Genomic DNA, 20,474 nt, shown 5'->3' with positions numbered 1-20,474 from the left:
CCTTGCTCAGCAATAGAAATTTTGATCTTGGTTGGTGGCTGAAAATCAAGGATTATCCAAACCAGTTTCTAAAGAGGTTACTTTCTTTTAACCTCACATCGTTCAATTTTTCACGGGCGTCGACAACTTGGGTCTACTGCATGGAGCATTTTCCAGTTTTTTTGCTGTGCCAACGGAATGGAGTATGTGACGTTAGCCGCTGGCTGGCACAGGTTTTCTCCGCTCCAGAACCAATGCGTGAATTTTAACCAAACTGGCTTTTGTTGTTGCAAAAAACAGCCTGCTTGCAGCTGGAAGCTTAAAGCAGACGCTGCATTTTGAGCTTGGTTCTACGCCACATTGGCACAATCTAAGGACAACCTGTCCTTAAAAAAAAAAAAGGAGGCTGCGGAAAAAGTAAGAAATTACATCTACTTAAACGTTCTGGTTTCTTGGCAACATTTCAGAAGCCGTTTCTCATTGCCCTTTCCTTGGGTTGAGAGGACTGGCCCAAGGTTAGCCTGTGCCGAAGGCGGGACTAGAACTCGCGGTCTCCTGGTTTTTAGCCAGATGTCTTAATCGTGAAACTGGCACGGTCTTAACACTAGAACGGGAAAAAAATTAGCCTAAGTAGAATCAAAAACAAAAAAAGATTCCATCCGCTTCAGCTCAGTTCACATACTGTATATAAAAGCCATGTCTTATTTTTAAGAGTTGGAAGGGAGCTTGGAGGTCTTCTAGTCCAACCCTATACCATTTTGGACAACCCTTTTGTCTGAAATGGTATAGGGTTTCCAACCTGAGCAGGGGGGTTGGACTAGAAGACCTCCAAGCTCCCTTCCAACTCTGTTCTATTCTATTCTCTATTCTATTTTATTCCATTCTCTCTTCTGTTAATTCTATTCCATTCTCTTCTGTTAATTCTATTCCATTCTCTCTTCTGTTAATTCTATTCCATTCTCTATTCTATTTTATTCCATTCTCGATTCTGTTAATTCTATTCTAAGGCTAATTCTGCCCACTGCTAGCTGTTCAATTCTGTCTAGCTCAAGGTTGACTCAAGCTTCCCTCCTTCCGAGGTGGGTAAAACGAGGACCCAGATTGTTGGGGGTCAAGAGGCTGACTCTGTAAACCGCTTAGAGAGGGCTGTAAAAACACCGTGAAGCGGTACCTAAGTCTTAAGCGCTACCTTTACCGGCTGCCAGATCCTCTGATCCCTTGCGGTCCTAGCGTTGTGAACCACACAGCGACACCGGTTTGGTTTATGTTTATAATTGAACTTCCATAATAGTCATGATTAGCACAAGATCCATAGCCATAAATTATACACGGTTATCTCATTCGCTGTTGTAGCTGTTGTCGTTTTAAGTACATAAAACATTAACGATGTAAGTTCTCTGAAGAAGTGGCACCAAAGTATAGCGGGGTTCGGTCGCCAGGGCAGAATTCTGGCAAAGCCAAGAAAAATCATAATCATAATAAAAATTTGACCTGCTGGGGTGAGTTCAGGAGCCCCCGGCAGGCTTAGAGACTCTGTTCAAATACAACCAGAAGCAAAGCCTTCGGGGCTGAGATATGAATAAGCAAAATCTTACGCTTTTGCTCGGCTTCTCCTTAGCGTCCTGGTTCATTCATGCCTTTTCCCAACGTTTACAGCTCTCCCAGGAACATGGATACAAGCAGAGGTTGGCTTGCAAACTTTGGTCGCTGCATTTATGGGGGGGACGGGGGGGTGTCCCTTTTAAATACCAGTAACCCAGGGGTGAATTGCTCTGAAGTCTGCCACCAGTTTGCTTTGCTTCGCGCTCGTGCGCACGGCAGGCGCTAAGAAGCCTTTTCTGAGTCTGCGTAGTAGAACAGCGGGGGGGGGGGGGGCACAGCTGTGCCACGCGATTTAGATTGGCTAGCAAGCAGAGTTTCCTGCTTTCTAGCGAATATAAATCGTGCGACAGCTGATTGACGGAACTGTTTTTAAAGGTTTTTTAGCATTTTTTTTTTTTTACTACCGGTTCGCCTGAACCGATAGTAAAAAAAAAAACTTTGAAAAGTTTTTTTAAAAAAAAACCAATTCCGCTGATCAGCTGTGTGAAAACCAGCCGTGCCACGCGATTTCTAGCAAATATAAATTGCCTGGCACAGTTGATTATGGCACAGCTGACTACTGGTTCGCCCTGCAGTATTTCATCCCTGCAGTAACCCACCCACCCCCTTTGTGGTGCTCGCCCTACGCTACTCCAGAAAAAAACATCGGGGAAATAACCTGCGCCGAGATAGGATCCGATTTATTCTCCAATCAAAAGACTTTCAAAAACTACTCCAAGAAGCATAGAAGCATTTCCCACCCCTCCCTTTTCTCTCTCTCTCTCTCGATGGCCTTCTGTCAAATCTACGACTCTTTTCCCACTCTAAATACTCAAATTCCCTTTTTTTTTTTTGTTTGGCCAGATATTACAAACAGGAGGAAAGGAGGAAGAGGGAGGGGCCTTACATACGATTTTAAAAACGCATCCCTCCCACCAGAAAGTCCCCAAAACTAATTCCACCTTATTCGCCCAACCGCGGCGTTGGTTAAGAGTACCTTTGTTAAGCATTAACCACTGGATGCCGTCCAGAAACAACTGGATTAGCAAAAAAAAAAAAAAAGATTCTGCAGAAGAATTAAAAAAAAAAAAAAAAGCAACAGCAAAAGTCCTTCGTCATTTCTTGGACATCTTCTCCCCGCTCCCACCCAAAACCCCAAATCTCCTCTGGCCAGAAGTAGTAGTTATTGCTGTCTTAATGGAGCAGAGATGCTACCTACGATATGGAGAGAAGCTTTCGCGGGGCCGGTACCAAAAATAAAACGAGGGGGGTGGACGGGGACCGGGGAGCCGCCTTGTGGAAATTTGAAATGTTACAGGACTTAGCAATAAATAACAGCGCCCTTTTTGAGGTCTCTGAGCCAGGGAGGGCACAGGAAAAGCTGTCATGCCCAACGGAGAAAGTTATCTGGTGCCTTCTGGGACCAGAATTTTTTTAAAAAAAGGAAGATGGGACGGAAAGAGAAGAAGAGGTGACCGGTGAAAAGGTTCGCTCGCAGTGCAAGTTACATGTTGAATCCATAAACCGGCACCTGGCTGAATCCGGGTGCTGTAGGGTAGGCGTACGGAAAGTTGGCCTGGGGAGGAACGGCGTTGGGGCCGGCCGTGAGCATCAGTTGCTGGCCTGTAAAGGAGGCAGAGAGGTTGGTTAGACAAGAAAAAGCCAACTCACTTGGACAGAACTATTTTTGGGGAGGTGCAGGAGGCGGCGAGCATGGCCACCTCATGGCTGCTGCTGTGTTGCAGTATTTTTGGGAAGGGCTTATTTTTGAGGGAGGAGCTTATTTTAGCCCATGGGCTCAAAAGCCCAATTGGACTTATTATCCGGGGAGGTCTTATTTTCATGGGGAAACAAGAGTAGTTGGGTAACCTGTAGCATGAATTACGGCTTTACAATGTCTTCTCATGGAGAGAACGAAGTCTTTTAGTTCTGCAGCTGTTCTAATGTGAAATCATGATTGGATGATTGCTTCTATTAAACTGGTTTTTATTTAACTGACTAAGGAGTTTCTTTAATCGACTCCATAGATTTTCAATTGGGTTAATCAGGTCTGGGCTATTCCCAGGTCATTTCAGCAGTGGAATAGGATTATCTTGAAACTCCATCTCCCCCCACCAAAAAAAGTGGTGTTATTAGCCATCAAACCTCAAAAATACACTTTTCCCCAAAGTTTTCCACAATTTTGGCCATTAGTGTAGAAAGAACATCCGCTGGAACAAAACTGGAGTTAGATCTGTTAGTTTTTTGTCCCCAGCCTAAGCAGAGAATTAATTTTGCCACACATCAAACACAAACGGGGAGGTTAACAGGACGCATGCCTCATGCAGGGACACCTCCCCCCCCCCCCGTGTCAACGCTATGCCCGCAGGCAGACTGACCTCGCCATCTGGAGCTTCCTTTAATGGGGACCTAGAAGGCAATGGTCAGTAAAATCTACCTTCTGCCAAATGGTCCCAAGCGAGATTTTAGGTTGGTCGAGAAACACGGTTTCATGTCCTCAAGCAAAAATCTACACCACCACCCCGCCCAAGATTTCACCCCCCAACGTCTTACTCCTTTTGGAAGGTAAGTTCTCCCCACAAGAGCCATGGAAGCGCACTATTGCAGGCTAACTCTGCCCACTGCCAGGAGTTCGATTCCATCAATCCTGACCGGCTCAAAGTTGACTCCGCCTTCCATCCTTCCGAGGTCGGTAAAAGGAGGACCCAGATTGTTGGGGAAAATACCGACATATAAACTGTTTTGAGTGTGCTGTAAAGCACCGTGAAGCGGTATATAAGTCTTAGTGCTACCTTAGTCCTTTCCTTCCTTCCTCCCTCCCTCCCCTGGTGGTGCAGTGGCTAGAATGCAGTATTGCAGGCTAACTCTGCCACAGTCTGCAGTTCAATCCCAATGGGCTCAAAATTGACTCATCCTTCCGAGGTGGGTAAAATGAGGACCCAGATAGTTGGGGGCAATAGGCTGACTCTGTAAACTGCTCAGAGAGATCTGGAAAGAACTGGGAAACCGTATATAAATCTAAGGGTGATTGCTATTAGGAACAATGACACCCCAAACCTTATCCACCTTCAAACATGGAAGCTGCCTACGTAATTACAGACCAGATGCGCTCTCTCTCTTTCTCTTTTCCTCTTTCTCTGTTTTCCTCTTTTTCTTTCTCCTTCCTCTCCCTCTCCCTCCCTCTCCCTCTCCCTGAATTAAGCTGGTTCTTTGACAGAAAAAGGTAAGGTGGACAGAGGACTAAAGCCAAGGAACTGGCTCAAACAAACCTCTTGAGGTTGTAAACCCCGAGAAATGTTGCAAGACTTATGCAAAGTAAGCCAGAAGTGTATCAATGACTGTGTCTTAAAACCTTTAGGGGGGGGGGGAAATTCCTCTAGAATACTTATTCGTAATACCACGTAGGAATTAGGAGAAGGGAGCAGAAGAGTTTAAGATTAAATGAAATCATCAAAATGTATGGAAGGCCCCAGGAAACATTTTTTTTTTTAATCTACTTACCAAATACTATAGGAGTAGGTTCTGCTACTTGCTCCTCGTCTTTCCTTAGACTTTCTGAAGCATCGAGTTTATCCACCTAAGTTACAAAAGGAAACGGGATACGTTCAGGAAAGGCCCCGAGGCGGCCTGACCGCTATCCTTAACCTTACCTTTCCCCAGGTAAGTTCCAAACTCTTAAGGCAGATTCCATTTCAAGTTGCCAACTGCTTCAGTTTTAGAGGTCTCTGAGATGGGATAAATTGGGGGACACGGTGCTCATTTGGAAGCCAACTGCTAAGGGGGGGAATTTGCTTAAGATTTGGACCGAGAGGTGAGCAAGGATGGTATAAGTCAATGGGGCAGGATTAACCAGAGAGGGCCGCGCATTAGATTTCCTTTCAAAGCTATCCGTGGGTCCCAAAGAGAGGGAAAATTTGTGGGGTGAGGGAGCACCTTTAAATAAGGTAGAGAGCAGGTCTGATCAAGGCTTCCCGAGAGCATGAAGCAAACTCCTAGTCCCAACAAAAGCCCCTTTTATTAATTGACTGTGAATTCTGCTCATTCACATCCAGCAAAGTCTTTCAAGGGAGGATTTACAGTCACAGACCTTATCTGCCTTGGAGAGCTGCCAGGCTGATCAGAACTTGGCAAGGAGCCTCGGAGAGTCACGAACCAATTAAGCGAACTAATGGTCTCCTTCAAACTCCACTCCCCTTTTGCTCCTCTTTTATTTCCTCTGGGAGGGGCCATTCATCGTCTACCTGTGGCCTTACTCCCAAGTCGACCCCTGTCCTTTAGCTGTTCCCTTCGTCTGGCAACTCTGCGCATGCGCACAAAGGGAACAGGCTCCAGCTGTTCTTCTGCCTCACTGATGTCTGACTCCGAAGGCAGCTGAGAACTGTAAGAGGGCTCCGCCCCCCCTCTCTACCCTCATCAGAGCCTTCCCCAGACTCCAGGACTGGCCCATCTTCCTCCCCAACCTCCTCACTGTCTGAATCTGGTGCCAGCTCTGCTGGCGGGCCACAACAGCGGTGGGCGTTCTCGCCAAATGGCAGCTGGGCAAATTAAACCTGCTCCTAACCAATCTATATCATGCATATGGGTGATCCCAAACCACTCATTTATTTATCAACAGGTAAACTGGCCACAGGTAAACTCTTGAGCCCTTTCGAATGGGAAGAGTTCAGAATCTAGCAGGCAGAACCAGAGGTGGAGTGAAGCGAGTCCTCGGCCTAGAATCGTTACGTTGTCACAAACGGTCTAAGCCCAACCTCGCTTGAATTCCTCTGGCCCTTATCGGCCGCCAATCTAGGGCAGGCATTCCCACGGTACGGCCAAAAGCGTTCAGGCTTTGTTAATAGGAGGAATGTCTTTCGGGAACTAGCTGTTAGGTAGAGGTATGAGTGATGGACATTAAATTTAAGAGTCAGAGGAGGAAAAGTTTATAACCAAGTTCCGTGTACTAAATTAGTTCTTGTTTTAAAACCAGACTTATGGTGCATGCAGTTTCAAGAAGACTGAAGGCTTAGTAGACACTGATCACTTGTAAAATCCAACCAGACTTCATCCTGAGAAGGCCCACAATGGACACTTTGGAGTAAATCTTATCATTTATTTAGTGAACAGATGGGGGGGAGGGGTATACAGATAGTCCTCGACTGTTGCTTCACTTAGTGACTTAGTGACAGTACAGACAGTGTATATTGTCTGTACTGTTCACTGTTTGTTGCAAGGAGGCAACTTGCTGGGAAGCAGAAGCAGATTTTTTCCCCTTGTTTTCCTCCCCAAAATCTAGGTCCGTCTTATACTTCGGAGTGTCTTATACGCTGAAAAATACGGTATATATTGAACATATACTATACCACTGAACGCTTTTCTTACTCTTCAATGAAAACTAGACGTTACAAATAAGTAAATATTTGGAGTTTTCCTTCTCAAAGAAGCAGATAAAAGTCGGGCTGGATTTTTCCAAGTTCTTTATGAAGTGATATTCACTATGATATTAGTTCAGATGAAGCTAAATTATTCTGCTTTTGGATGCAAGCTACAGGGAGACGGCTGGATCTTTCGATCTACTTTTAAGGACGCCAATTAAAAACAACAAAAACAAGCGCATAAAACTAGAGAGAACGGTCACCTTATTAAACAGACCATCAACCTGTAAAGAAAATTAAAGAGGGGAGCATTTAAAATCAAAAAAATAGGTCACAAAATCCAAGTTTAAGACAAACGCAAAAGGAAAGGTAACATTGGGGGAGAAACAGAAGAAGGCCACGGAGTTAGGAAAGGAGAAGCAGAAAGAGATACGTGAGATCGACAAAACCTGTCTTTTACTCAATGTTTAAAGTCGATTTATAGATAGGATGATGATGATAATAATAAAAGAAATAATAATAACAATAATAATTTTTTAAAAAAACCAGTGATACCCATTGTCATCAGAGCACTTGGTACCACGTCCAAGAATTTTACAGAACATAAAGAAATTGTAGCTTCCTGCAATAACACCAGCAGAACTGCAAAAAAACTGTGCTACTCAGAGCATCGTACATCTTAAGAAGGCCCTTGGTTGATCCCTACGACGCTGGCAACAACCCGTATCAATCATTAGCACGAGCCAATGGTATTTATGATGCATTTTTAAATGTTCAGTTGACTGAGTTTCATATTTAATGAATAAAGTTAATAATAATAATAATAATAATAATAATAATAATAATAATAATAACAACAACAACAACAACAACAAAAAAAAACAACTCCCTGAAAATAAGGCCAAGTACTTATTTTGGGGGTCTTAATTTTGTGGAAATATTCTCTCTCTCTCTCTGTCTATCTATCTCTATTTATCCATCTCTCTCTCTCTTTCCCTCTGTCTATCTATCCATCTCTGTCTGTCTGTCTGTCTGTCTGTCTGTCTATCTATCTATCTATCTATCTATGTCTATCTATCTATCTATCTATCATCTATCATCTATCTATCTATCTATCATCTATCTATCTATCTATCTATCTATCTATCTATCTATCTATCTATCTATCTATCATCTATCTATCCATCCATCCATCCATCCATCCATCTATCTATCTATCTATCATCTATATCTATTTCTCTATCTCTATATGTCTGTCTGTCTATATTTATATCTAAATATATCTATATACTTAGATCTAAGTAACCATGTACCTATCTTTATGTCTCTCTCTCTGTGTGTCTGTCTGTCTATTTTTGGGGAAGCCTTTCATTTGGATTGGGGCAAGGCCCTTCCTTGCAGAGAAAGCTGTACTTACTTTGGTAAGGTACTCCCTCATCACCTGAATGAAGTAAGGCATCGCAAAGTCCATAATGTTGTGTCGCCATGCCAACTCCAGGACCACATCTGGATGCAGCAAGTCGTAGCACGTGAAGAGAGAAGCTGCAAAACACTCTTTCTTGTCTTCCTCCAGAAACCACTGAAGGAGTTTCTCAGCCAGTTCGGCGTCTTTGGACTCGGCCGCATATTGCATGGCATCCTAACGAAAACCAACGTGGCACTTAAAATAGCTCTTCGTTATTTTTACTGCAAAAAAACTCCGTCATTCGTCAATATGAGTATATACCTAATTTTGCCTTTATTTACTTATTTATTTTGTCATGTTTATGTAGTGTAATATTAGAGGTGGTGACCCCTTTAAGAGCTGTATGCAATGAAATTTCATTTTTAACGTATGCCAATTAGTATACATTCAGTGACAATAAAGTTATTCTACTCTATTTCATTCCATTCCATTCTGTTGTGTTGAGCTCTTTTAGTGACCGTTCAAAGTTACCTCCATAAAAGGTACTACTTATGACCCGGGAATCAAAACCCCGGAACCGCACTCCCCCCCCCCCACGCCCATTTTGCAAAAGATGCTAACTGTTCTGACCCAGGCTTCCCGAGGGCATGAAGCAAACTCTTGGTCCCCATAAAATCCCTGTTGATTAATTGACTGTCAATTCTGCTCATTCACATCCAGCAAAGTCTTTCAAGGGAGGATTTACAGTCACAGACCTTATCTGGCTTGGAGAGCTGCCAGGACAATATTTGCAGAACTTGGCAAGGAGTCTTGGAGAGTCACGAACCAATGAAGCGAACTAATGGTCTCCTGCAAACTCCACTCCCCTTTCTCCCCTCTTTTATTCCCTTTGGGAGGAGCCATTCATCGTCCCCTTGTGGTCTTACTCCCATGTTTAGCTGCTCCCTTCTCCTGGCAGCTCTGCACATGCGCACACTGGGAACAGGCTCCAGCTGTTCTTCTGCCTCACTGATGTCTGACTCTGAAGGCAGCTGATAACTGGCATACGACCCTGGCCCCCTCTCTGCCTCCGACACAGAGTCCTCATCTGAGCCTTCCCCAGACTCCAGGACTGGCCCAGGTTCCTCCCCAACCTCCTCACTGTCCGGATCTGCTGCCAGCTCTGCTAGCGGGCTACAAGAGGAAGCTGTAATTCGGCACATCAAGAACTGACCTTATAAAGCCGGTCTTTCTTGCAAAGCTCCACGCTCTGCTTCCACCGGTTGTTGCCTTTGTACAAATAAGCGGCGATGCGCCGGAACTCAATCAGTTTGTGCTTTTCAAGACGCTGAGCCAAGGTGATGTTATCAAAGTTATCGTAGGCATCGATAGACGCTCGCAGGCCCTGTTAGGAGACAGAAAAGGCCCAGGCAAGGAGTTAGGGACTTTGCTGAAAAGAACCAGAGGGCCTGTGGGGGTTTTTTTCTTTTAAATTATTATTAAATCTGTATGCCACCAGATTCCCAATAACTCTGGGTGGCCCCGCCAAGTAAAAACATTTACAGGAAGTCCTCGACTTGACAACAGTTCATTTAGTGGCCGTTCCGAGCTGCAACTGCACGGGGAAAAAGGGACAGTCTCACACACTGTGGCATCCCTGCAGTCACATGATCAAAATTCAGACGCTTGATAACTGACTCATATCGGCTGACTCCGTAAACCGCTTAGAGAGGGATGTAAAGCACGGTGAAGCGGTATATAAGTCTAAGTGCTATTGCTATTGCTCTTCCTTTTCTCCTTCCTTCCTTCCCTCTCTCCCTCTGTTAGAATACAGCATTGCAGGCTAGCTCACTGCCAGGAGTTCAATCCTGACCGGCTCAAGGTTGACTCAGCCTTCTGTCCTTCCGAGGTTGGTAAAATGAGGACCCAGATGGTTGGGGGGCAAAAGGCTGACTCTGTAAACCATTTAGAGAGGGCTGGGAAGACTGTAAAGTGGTATATAAGTCTAAGGGCTTATTGCTATTCCTTCTTTCCTTCCTTCCTTCCACCCACTCATCCATGGTGCACAGGGGTTAGAATGCAGTATTGCAGACAGACTCTGCCCGCTGCCAGGGGTTCGATCCTGACGGGCTCAAGGTTGACTCAGCCTTCCGTCCTTCCGAGGTGGGTAAAATGAGGAGATCCAGATTGTTGGGGGCAAGAGGCTGACTCTGTAAACCGCTTAGAGTGAGGGCTGTAAAAGCACCGTGAAGCGGTATCTAAGTCTATTGCTATTCCTTCCTTCCTCCCTCCCTCCCCTTCCCTTCCATCCATCATGTACAATGGTTAGGATGCAGTATTGCAGGCTAACTCTGCCCACTGCCAGGGGTTCGATCCTGACTGGCTCAAGGTTGACTCAGCCTTCCGTCCTTCCGAGGTGGGTAAAATGAGGAGATCCAGATTATTGGGGGCAAGAGGCTTACTCTGTAAACCGCTTAGAGAGAGGGCTGTAAAAGCACCGTAAAGCGGTATCTAAGTCTTAAGGGCGATTGTTATCCCATGCAAAATGGAACTATGAATTCTACAAATGGTTATTCCAACATTTTTAGATGACTCCTGTTGATTAAAGGAATCTTGAGACATCTATGGGGTACGCCAACAAGAACAGAGGAGCTATTTCTTATACTAAACCAGTGGTTCTCAACCTGTGGGTCGGGACCCCTTTCGGGGGTCGAACGACCCTTTCACAGGGGTCGCCTAAGACCATCGGGAAACACGCATTTTCGAAAAAATACGAAAAGCATAAAAGAATTTTATGGTTGGGGGTCACCACAACACGAGGAACTGTATTAAAGGGTCACAGCATTAGGAAGTTTAAACCATCACGTATGCCACACAAAGCTGCGAATCAGGTGGTCGGTTGAGATCCATGCTGTATCCACAACCGTCGTTAAGTGCGCAAGGCCTCCTTCCAAAACTCACTTGGTAATCTTCCTCCTTGGTCAGAAGATTGTTCAGTGCCTCGTTGACCCCTTTGTTGTTGTGATTCTGGACCGAGCGCAAATAAGGTTTCACGAGAGGTAGCTGGTTAACCTACGGAAAGTAAAGCAAACGTTTTAAGGTCGAAGGGAAAAAAAAAGAAGACGATGAACGTTTTATTTATTTATAAAACTCATAAAAGCTGCCTCCTCGCTCCCAGAGACCCTACGCGGCTTACAGAAAATAAAAACGTAATAATATGCAATAACGACATATTATTACGGCAGCAAGAACGGTCTTTGCCCCAAACTGGAAAAACAGGGAAATTCCACACAAGAAGAGGAAGTCATTAGGAAAATTCTGATTTGTGCTGCAATGGATAAATTGATGTGGGAATTGAAGAACGAAGACGAATCAGGATGTTGTAAGGTCTGGGATAAATTTTATCGATGGTTGGAACAAAAAAGGAGAGACCCAACGTAAGAAATAACTAGGTTTATAGAATGGAGGTGAAATTATAACAGTGAAAATGTGTAAGACAAGAACAAAGGAACGAGGATGGAAGTATGGTATTTTTTATATTTGCAAATACTGAATAGACCAATTGTAAATAAGCAGGGGGTTATGATATTTAATATCTAATAAAAAACTTAAAAAACATGATGGAGAAAGAATAAAAATAAAGAATAAATATAAAATTCGTCTTCCATGAAACCGGTCCCTGGTGCCAAAGTGTTTGGGGTTGGGCTGCCTTAAGAGCATTCCACCTGAACGGAGTGATTGGAGAATTCTTTCCCAGAAGCGGGTCTCTTTCAGTCACCTTGGCGAAAAAGCTGACCGTCCTGGTGTGATCCAGCCGTGGAGATAATACGAGGAGGAGGTCGTTGATCAGCAGGGGCTTGTAATCCAAATAAAACTGAAGGGCTCTATAATACAACTCCACGTTGGCAACCTGGTGGGTGAAGAATGAGTGGAGAAAACAGGAGGTGCGTTTAATTTAACAACCCAATGTTGGAAGAATCCATTTCCAAGGCTCAACCACACGAGTGTTGTGGTTCTTTCCGGCCTGGAGAAAAGCTCTTCCACAAACCTGAAGAGACTCCAGTCCAAACGCTGTAAGCAGAATGATTGCAATCAATCACTCCAGCGGAATAAGATAATGAGTCCCAGACGCAAAGAATCATTTCAGCAAGGCAAGATAAGCACACAGAAGGACAGCCAGAATTCGAACAGTTGGGAGAAATGCCAGGAATGCAAGCCACAACTCTAGATGATTTCAGCGTTTGTTCCCGACAAATGCCCCTCCCAACTGCCTCTCCTTTAAGCTCCATCCCCAGGTGTGCCTTGTGAAGGGAATAGGGGCCCTTTCCTTCCTCGTAACCCACGTTGCTCTCTTCTGCGTACTTCCCGGCGCGCCCTAAGATGAGGAGGGGAGAGCGGTGGGCCTTGGCCTTCATCTCAACCCCCTCTCCCTTGTTCTACCTCTCCCCTGCTCTGCCCAGCCTGTCTTTGCCCTTCCCCAGTTTCCTCCACAGCCAATGGAGCCACTCTCCCGCTCTCTTGTCACCTCTTTGTCTTTCATCTCAGAGTCATGCAAGTAAAGATTGTTATTACTACTATTATTATGCATATGTAAAATGACCCAGGTAATACAGTTTACTAAATACTTAGATCTGTAAAAGAAAAATGTATATCATCTATCTATCATCTATCTATCAATCTATCAATCTATCAATCTATCTATCTATCCATCTATCTATCTATCATCTATCTATCATCTATCTATCTATCTATCTATCATCTATCTATCATCTATCTATCTATCTATCTATCTATCTATCTATCTATCTATCTATCTATCTATCTATCTATCTATCTATCTATCCACACACACATACATACATACCTACATATATATATGTTGTATTTGTGCTGATAAATAAATAAAGGGAGACTAGTATAGATCTATTTCAAGCTATTTAGCTCTCATCAGCTAGCCATGGCTAGCTGACGAGAGCTAAATAGCTTGAAATAGATCTATACTAGTCTCCCTTTATTTATTTATCAGCACAAATACAACACAAATATAAAAAGGCAACATTAAAAATAAAAATATGGTTTTCTGCCTGGATGGTCCTCTGTGATGAGCCAAATGACAGAAAGGGGGAGTAGTGAGCTCCCTCCCATATTTGGGCATACCAGGGGTTGTAACACAAATACAATGTCAATCTTGAAGGCCCTCCGTAGCAACCTCAACTGGTCCGAATGCTAGAGGGAGCAAGTCAAGCCACAGCACACATCAGCATGGCGGCCGTTCACCTTTGCAATGACGTCCTTGAACAGTCCTTCCTTCCAAGCATCCGTGGGATGGCCCATCATGGTCATGATCGCGTTGTCATATTCTTCGTACTTATCGTAGAGGAAAACAAGCTCCCCCCAGAGGTGGGCGTGTTCTGCTGCTCGAAGGACCTTGAAAAAAAAACACAAAGTCAAAAAGAGTGAATAGGAAGACCCCCCCCCCAAGGCACAAACAGAACAATATCCATAGTTGCTTGACTTCAGGAACATCAAATACCTTTGGGATATTGACTCTGGACCAGAACAGTTCCAGATGTTCTCTCATCTTCTGGGGTTTATATTTGGAATATAAAATAGCAAGTTCGGTAAACATTCCCATGTGGGCCCGTTCCAGACCGAGAGCGGCTTCCAAGAGACCAATCAGCTCCTCAAAGTATCCGCGGCCCTGCGAGTCAAGAACACAACAGGTTTAAGCAGCTTGGATGGATGACATTCGCAAATGAACAAGATGAGAAGATAATCCCACTGAACGTCCATTCGGGCATATGAATACATAAGAAACAGGACCATTCGAACGACCAGTCATCCAGAGATCCAATCAGCTGCTCAGAATTTAAGCACAGCTCCAAACGAACAACCAATCACACGATCAACTGGACCACCCAAGACATATAGAAGCTAAAGAGGAACAGGACAAGGAAGTCCCACGGATGACGTTATCTAGTCTGGTCATGAAACGTCCAGAAACTAAATTCAAACAAGCACAGGAGAGCAAGACCACTGGCAAAATCTAACACCCGAGTATCTCCTGTTATTAAAATCCCTTGCACTACCTGCGTTCCCACAATTTAGGAAGGAAACATCTTAAGAAAGGGGCAACTCTGCTCACAGAGGAGAAATCCAAATGTTTTTTATTTAAATTTTATTCGTCGAACAAAAGTTACAAATTCGAACAAGCAACGTTAAGAAAATTAAAACGGGAGAGGGATGGTAGACACGTTATACCCACACATCCTTAGGGACCTCTTAAATATAGCGTGAGGTTCGCAGAAGTTAACTTGGAATGAAAAGGGTGAAAATTAATGGCTGAGACAATGGAATCAGGTAAGATATTTCCAAACTCTTGAGAAAAATTTGAATTTTTTACAGTTGAGTTTAGAACGCTTTACTTTAAAGCAATAGCACTTAGACTTATAATACCGCTTTACAGCCATCTCTAAGTGGTTTGCAGAGTCAGCCTCTTGCCCCCAACAATCTGGGTCCTCATTTTACCCACCTCGGAAGGACGGGAGGCTGAGTCAACCTTGAGCTTGGTGAGATTTGAACAGCCAAATTGCAGGCAGCCGGCAGTCAGCAGAATTAGCCTGCAGTACTGCACTCTGACCTCTGCGCCACCAACTGCTTCAAGCAGTTGTTTGCACACGTTCCAATTAAAGCTAATCGTATTTGGACAGAACTAAGAATGAGCAATAGGGACTTATTCATCAGGGAGATTAAAAACGGAATACGGCATGCCAAATTTCATTCTAAAATGCAAATTAAAAATTCAGCTAAATGTATATATCTTCCTGGTCCTCTGCTGGGATTATTTTCATGCTATTGTCAAAAACGAAGCTGGCTTGCGGCTCATTTGAACCACAAATACCACAGCTGTTTTTTTTAAACTTTTAGCAGTTCAGCGGGAGGAAGCGCGACAGAAGCATCTTTAATAACTTTTACGCCATCGCCAAAGGCATCCCACCTGGTAGTAGCTTATCAGTTCTTCCAGTTCATCCGCGTGAATGACGATGTGCAAGCCGCATATCTGCGCGAGACGGAACTCCTTTCCATTCACGCAGGCAAAACACACCTGCAACCAAAGAGACTCTTAGCAAAAGTGAACCTTCGAACCCAGGGATTCAGTTATTACAGTCTACCGCAGAGTCAGCCAGATGTTCAGACTGGATTTGGCATTTTCGTCCACCTACCGAGCCCTTCCCATGGGCCTGGGATAGGCAGAGTTCCTGTGTTCTTTCTGCCCTGGAACAATGCTAAGCAACTCACCTCCTTCCACGTCCTGGTGCTGTTGGCTTTACGAGCGCTGTCGACAGCTACTTGGTACTCCCCCAGATGCACCAAGGTAGAGGCCAGGCGAGCGAAATTCGACACGTTATTGTAGAGCAGCTTGGCCGCATCGTACATCCCTTCCTCGTAGCATCGGTCGCCGACCTGAAAGGAAAACCGAGGACTAAACCAACCAATAAAAAAGCGCAAAACGTTGAGTGCCAGCATCAGTGTGCTAAGTAACAAACCATGGATTAGAATTAGTTGTTGCTCTTCTTCTAAGGGTTTGCACCCAACCTAGTTACAAGGCCTGCTTGCTTGGCCATGCACTACCGGTGCATGATAGCAAAGCCCTTAGACTTATAAAACGCTTCACAGTGCTTTACAGACCTCTCTAAGCGGTTTACAGAGTCAGCCTCTTGACCTCCAACAATCTGGGTCCTCCTTTTACCGACCTTGGAAGGATGGAAGGCTGAGTCAACCTTGAGCCGGTTAGGATCGAACTCCCAACAATGGGCAGAATTAGTCTGGAATACTGCATTCTAACTACTCTGCACCATGGATGGATAGATGAGTTTGAGTTTTATTGGATTTATATGCCGCCCTTCTCCCAAAGGACTCAGGGCGGCGTACAACATTAAAAAAACACACATCACGAAAGTTAAAAAGAAATTAGATACATATCCAAAAAACAAACCCAATTAATAGGACAATAACATTTAAAATGTTGGATGGATGGATGGATGGATGGATGGATGGATGGATGGATGGAAGGAAGGAAGGACGATATATATTGCTTCACAGTGCTTTCCAACCCTCTCTAAGCGGTTTATAGAGTCAGCCTCTTGACCCCCAACAATCGGGGTCTTCATTTGACCCACCTCGGAAGGATGGAAGGCTGAGTCAACCTTGAGCCTGGTGAGAATCGAACTGCCAAACTGAAGGCAGCCGGCAGTCAGCAGGAAGTAGCCTGCAGTACTGCACTCTAACCAATGAGCCACCGTGGCTCTTACGATGCAACCAGACTTCGTTCTTTTTCTGCAGTTTGCTAGTTTTTCAACATTTTAACAATCTGTAAATCGCCCGGATTCTCTTGGGAGTTAATCCATTATTATCATGATGAATTGCTACACCAGGTCATTTTTTTTAGAAATGATGTTTAACGAATTGTGCTCGAAGTTTAAACCCCCCCAATAAAATTCAATATTGTAAGCCGCCCAGAGTCAACCAGTGGTAAGATAAGCGGCCAATTAATTGGATCAATAAACACATAAAATGACCTGCTGTATGTGTGCGTTGTTAGGGCCGCTGACAAATTCTTCTAGCTCTGAAAGTCGGTTTGTTTTGGCTAAGGCAAAAATCAGTTCGGTCTCAACGTAAGATTCTCTGGCTTTCTTCTGGGCCATTTGCAAGAATTTGACGAGGTCCTCCCAGTTATCTTGAACACAAAAAGAGACACAACAAGAGACAGCAAATAATTTATTTTACAATTACATTGAAACTAATATGCATGTTAAAAAAAAATCTGAATTATAAGCAGACTTCCAGCTTTCCACATGCCAAGTTGTGTATTTTAAATAGATATACCAATCAAAATCTGTACGCTTCCGTGATTTGAACATTCCTAAGGTTCCCAATTCCAAGTACTGTATGTGCTAGTCATTTCTGATTCTAGGGGGAGATACGCATCTCCGTCTCAAAGCCGAAGAGCCAGCGCTGTCCGAAGACGTCTCCGTGGTCATGTGGCCGGCATGACTCAACGCCAAAGGCGCATGGAACGCTCTTCCCTTCCCACCAAAGGTGGTCCCTATATTTCTACTTGCATTTTTACATGCTTTCCGAACTGTTAGATTGGCAGAAGCTGGGACAAGTCACGGGAGCTCACTCCGTTATGCGGCGCTAGAGATTCGAACCGCCAACCTTTCTGATCGACAAACTTGGCGTCTTAGCCACTGAGCCGGTAAGTGAAGAGAAATAAAAGAAGTCATGTATATTCTTACACGGTTTTGAAAAAGAAAAAAAACAAGAGACTGAAGCCAATAGAATCCGTGACTATCAAATGGTGGCTTAGCTAAGAAAGGGGCAAAACTGTTCTGATATTCAAGCGCAAAACCAATTTCGTTGTATTTAAGTACAATGGCAATAAAGATTACACTTAATACTTAAATCAAAAATTAGGCTTACCGTTTCTGTTGGCCGCCTGCACCACCTCCATATAGGCAGAAGGATCGTCAGCCTTTATGTACGAATCTATCGCTTCCTTAACCAAATCCTTCTGAAGCTGGGCTCTGCCCAGCTGACTCCACACGGCCGGCTCGTTACACCTCTCGGCAAATTCATAGGCACGGTCCAAATTGCCAATGTGTTCTATCAACACCTATAAAAAGGGTACAAGGTGAGTTTTCAGAAAACTCCCTTAGGAAAAATAAAGTGTGGGAGGGAAGGGGTCCAGGTTTTTCAAGGGAGGAGGCAGGCCAACCATCTAAACCAGATGGCCAAGTTGGCCAAGTTGAAGACTTTGTGGACTTCAACTCCCAGAATTCCTCAGTCAGGAAGGAAGGAGGCAAGCTAAACCAGATGGCCAAGTTGAATACTTTCAACTCCCAGAATTCCTCAGCCAGGAAGGGAGGAGGCAGGCCAGACTTTGTGGACTTCAACTCCCAGAATTCCTCAGCCAGGAAGGAAGGAGGCAGGCCAAACCAGATGGCCAAGTTGAATTCTTTCAATTCCCAGAATTCCTCATCCAGGAAGGGAAGAGGCAGGCCAACCATTTAAACCAGATGGCCAAGTTGAAGACTTTGTGGACTTCAACTCCCAGAATTCCTCAGCCAGGAAGAGAGGAGGCATGCCCAACCAGATGGCCAAGTTGAAGACTTTGTGCCCATCAACTCCCAGAATTCCTCAGCCAGGAAGGGAGGAGGCATGCCCAACCAGATGGCCAAGTTGAAGACTTTGTGCACATCAACTCCCAGAATTCCTCAGCCAAGAAGGGAGGCGGCAGACCAAACCAGATGGGTTTAAGACTTTGTGCACTTCAACTCCCAGAATTCCTGGCTGAGGAATTCTGGGAGTTGAAGCCCACAAGTCTCAAAAGTGGCCAACTTGGGAGATCCCAGATCTGAACCAACACTAGGAAGAAAAGGGGGGAGGGATGGGAGCTCCCTTTGAAGACCGGCCAGCTGCCGATTTTGGACCCACCTGAATGGCGGAAGTGTTGACGTCGAACTTCCTGAAGATGGCGAAGGCTTCCTCATAGAGCTCGTTGCTGATGGCGATGTTGGCGATATCGGGAGCATCGTAGTTATCCAGCCGGTTGATATACTCCATCACCCGAGTGCGATCAGCTTTGATGGCCGTCAAGATCAACAGGTTCTGAAGATTCCTGGCGAGAGAGTTCACGAGAAGGGTTAAGCCAGCAGAGTCCAGCAGTAAAAATGGCTTCTACCGTACCGCAGTAAAATGGCTTCTACTGTACAGCACAGTGGAGTTGCCACGGTAACGGCTTCACAATAGTACTCCACAAGGGGGCTCCCTCTGGTAAGGGGGAAAACCCAACATTAGAAATTACGTTTGGTCGGACATTTTCCCCCTGTCAATAAATACCCGGGTAACGCCAGATTATCGGCTAGATAGATAAAAAGATTTTAAAAATGTCATATAAAGATGACCTTTGGAAGGCAGAAAATGGTCTGCCCAACCTGTGCTCGCTGAAGACAGAATTATCCAGGACAATCTTTTCAAGCAGCTCAATCAGTTCGTTGGGGAGGTCGGCGGTCATGAACGCTTTCACCGTCACAGAAACCTCTTCCGGATCTTGAGTTTCCGATAACGCCGTCTGGACAACCTGGTATTTGGAAAACAGGGATGTCACTGACCATCATTAAGCACAATCATGGCCCAGCGAAGGGCAAAATGCAGAAACGCACTTTGGTCTCTCGAAAGACTGTTAGCCGGGACTTTGCTGGAGAGGAATTCACTTTAAACGCAATAAAAAGGGGTTTTTATCGGGATGAGGAGTCGGCTCTGTGCTTTTGGGGAACCAAGGTCAGAACAGATTCCAAATCTCTCGTGTACCTGATCAATGAGGGGTCTTCTGAAGGGGTTGTTTTCCTCCAAAACACTGACCCACAATTCTGGATCTTTTCTTCGCACCAAGTAACGAGCTTCGCTTTTAAATAAAGAATTCTCATTGCAAACCTGGGGAAAGAAAAAAAAAAATCAACAGGAAAGGAGAAGGCTGGTGTTTAAAAAGTAGCGTTCGGATCGGCTGTTATTTAAAAGGGCCCTCCGGAAAATACAGTGTATCTCTTGAACAAAACTCCGCATTGGCAATAGGAAGGGCATCTAGCCAGTAAACACTTGGCTCCAGATGTCCAGACTCCACCCGGCAAGGGATTTCGGGGTCATTCAAAGAGGATGATTACTTTCTACGTCCCTTTGCTGCTTCATATCCAATGTCAGTGTTCACTCACCTTGATGAGCTCGAGGTCACACTGGCCCCTTTCGTAAGCCACACAGGCCAGGTGCGGGTCTCTCTTTTCGCAATACTTTCCGACAATACAGCTGTCATAAAAGGGATTCTCCCGCAGGAAGCGCTCGGGGTTGTTGTTGCTGTCGATGTAGATTTTCGCCAGGGCGTTGTGCGTTGCCGGCTCTTCGCAGCCTTCGTGAATCCGAGACTCCAGCCAAGGCAGGAGCAGCTTAAGCCTCGAAGAAGAAGAACACGGATCTTTAGTTCACTCTTGTCTGGCCAACATTTAAACGATTGATCAATTTATCTCAGAAGGCGGTACTGCAGGTTAATGCTGCCGACTGCCAGGGCCCCCGGGATACTGCGGCCGTTATAAATACAGGGGGGGTTGCCAAGCGTCCGAATT

At 44.8% G+C, this 20,474-nt stretch overlaps 1 protein-coding gene across 2 annotated transcripts in view; it reads right to left on the bottom strand.

The window, feature by feature from the left end:
• Positions 1–2,243: 2,243 nt before the first annotated feature.
• The window catches only part of CLTCL1 (clathrin heavy chain like 1), a 44,434-nt gene continuing 26,203 nt past the window's right edge, over positions 2,244–20,474 (bottom strand). Inside the window, exons 17-33 of one of the 2 annotated variants that reach the window (XM_081966417.1) lie at positions 20,070–20,304; positions 19,672–19,794; positions 19,296–19,441; positions 18,796–18,979; positions 17,782–17,974; positions 16,878–17,035; positions 15,598–15,762; positions 15,296–15,403; positions 13,832–13,999; positions 13,576–13,725; positions 12,077–12,208; positions 11,260–11,370; positions 9,533–9,703; positions 8,332–8,553; positions 5,062–5,137; positions 3,939–3,969; positions 2,244–3,183 (exon numbers count right to left, since the gene is read on the bottom strand). In XM_081966417.1, the coding sequence (XP_081822543.1) occupies positions 3,959–3,969; positions 5,062–5,137; positions 8,332–8,553; positions 9,533–9,703; positions 11,260–11,370; positions 12,077–12,208; positions 13,576–13,725; positions 13,832–13,999; positions 15,296–15,403; positions 15,598–15,762; positions 16,878–17,035; positions 17,782–17,974; positions 18,796–18,979; positions 19,296–19,441; positions 19,672–19,794; positions 20,070–20,304 (2,353 nt within the window). In that variant the 3' untranslated portion in view covers positions 2,244–3,183; positions 3,939–3,958. The remainder of the gene's footprint in view (positions 3,184–3,938; positions 3,970–5,061; positions 5,138–8,331; positions 8,554–9,532; positions 9,704–11,259; positions 11,371–12,076; positions 12,209–13,575; positions 13,726–13,831; positions 14,000–15,295; positions 15,404–15,597; positions 15,763–16,877; positions 17,036–17,781; positions 17,975–18,795; positions 18,980–19,295; positions 19,442–19,671; positions 19,795–20,069; positions 20,305–20,474) is intronic. The other variant, XM_081966416.1, reaches the window with a different exon arrangement.

Source organism: Natrix helvetica (genome assembly GCF_964273705.1).
Source record: "Natrix helvetica genome assembly, chromosome: 14".
Taxonomy (NCBI): domain Eukaryota; kingdom Metazoa; phylum Chordata; class Lepidosauria; order Squamata; family Natricidae; genus Natrix; species Natrix helvetica.
The sequence above is the reverse complement of the archived record's forward strand: the minus strand, read 5'-3'. Positions and strand labels throughout refer to the sequence as shown.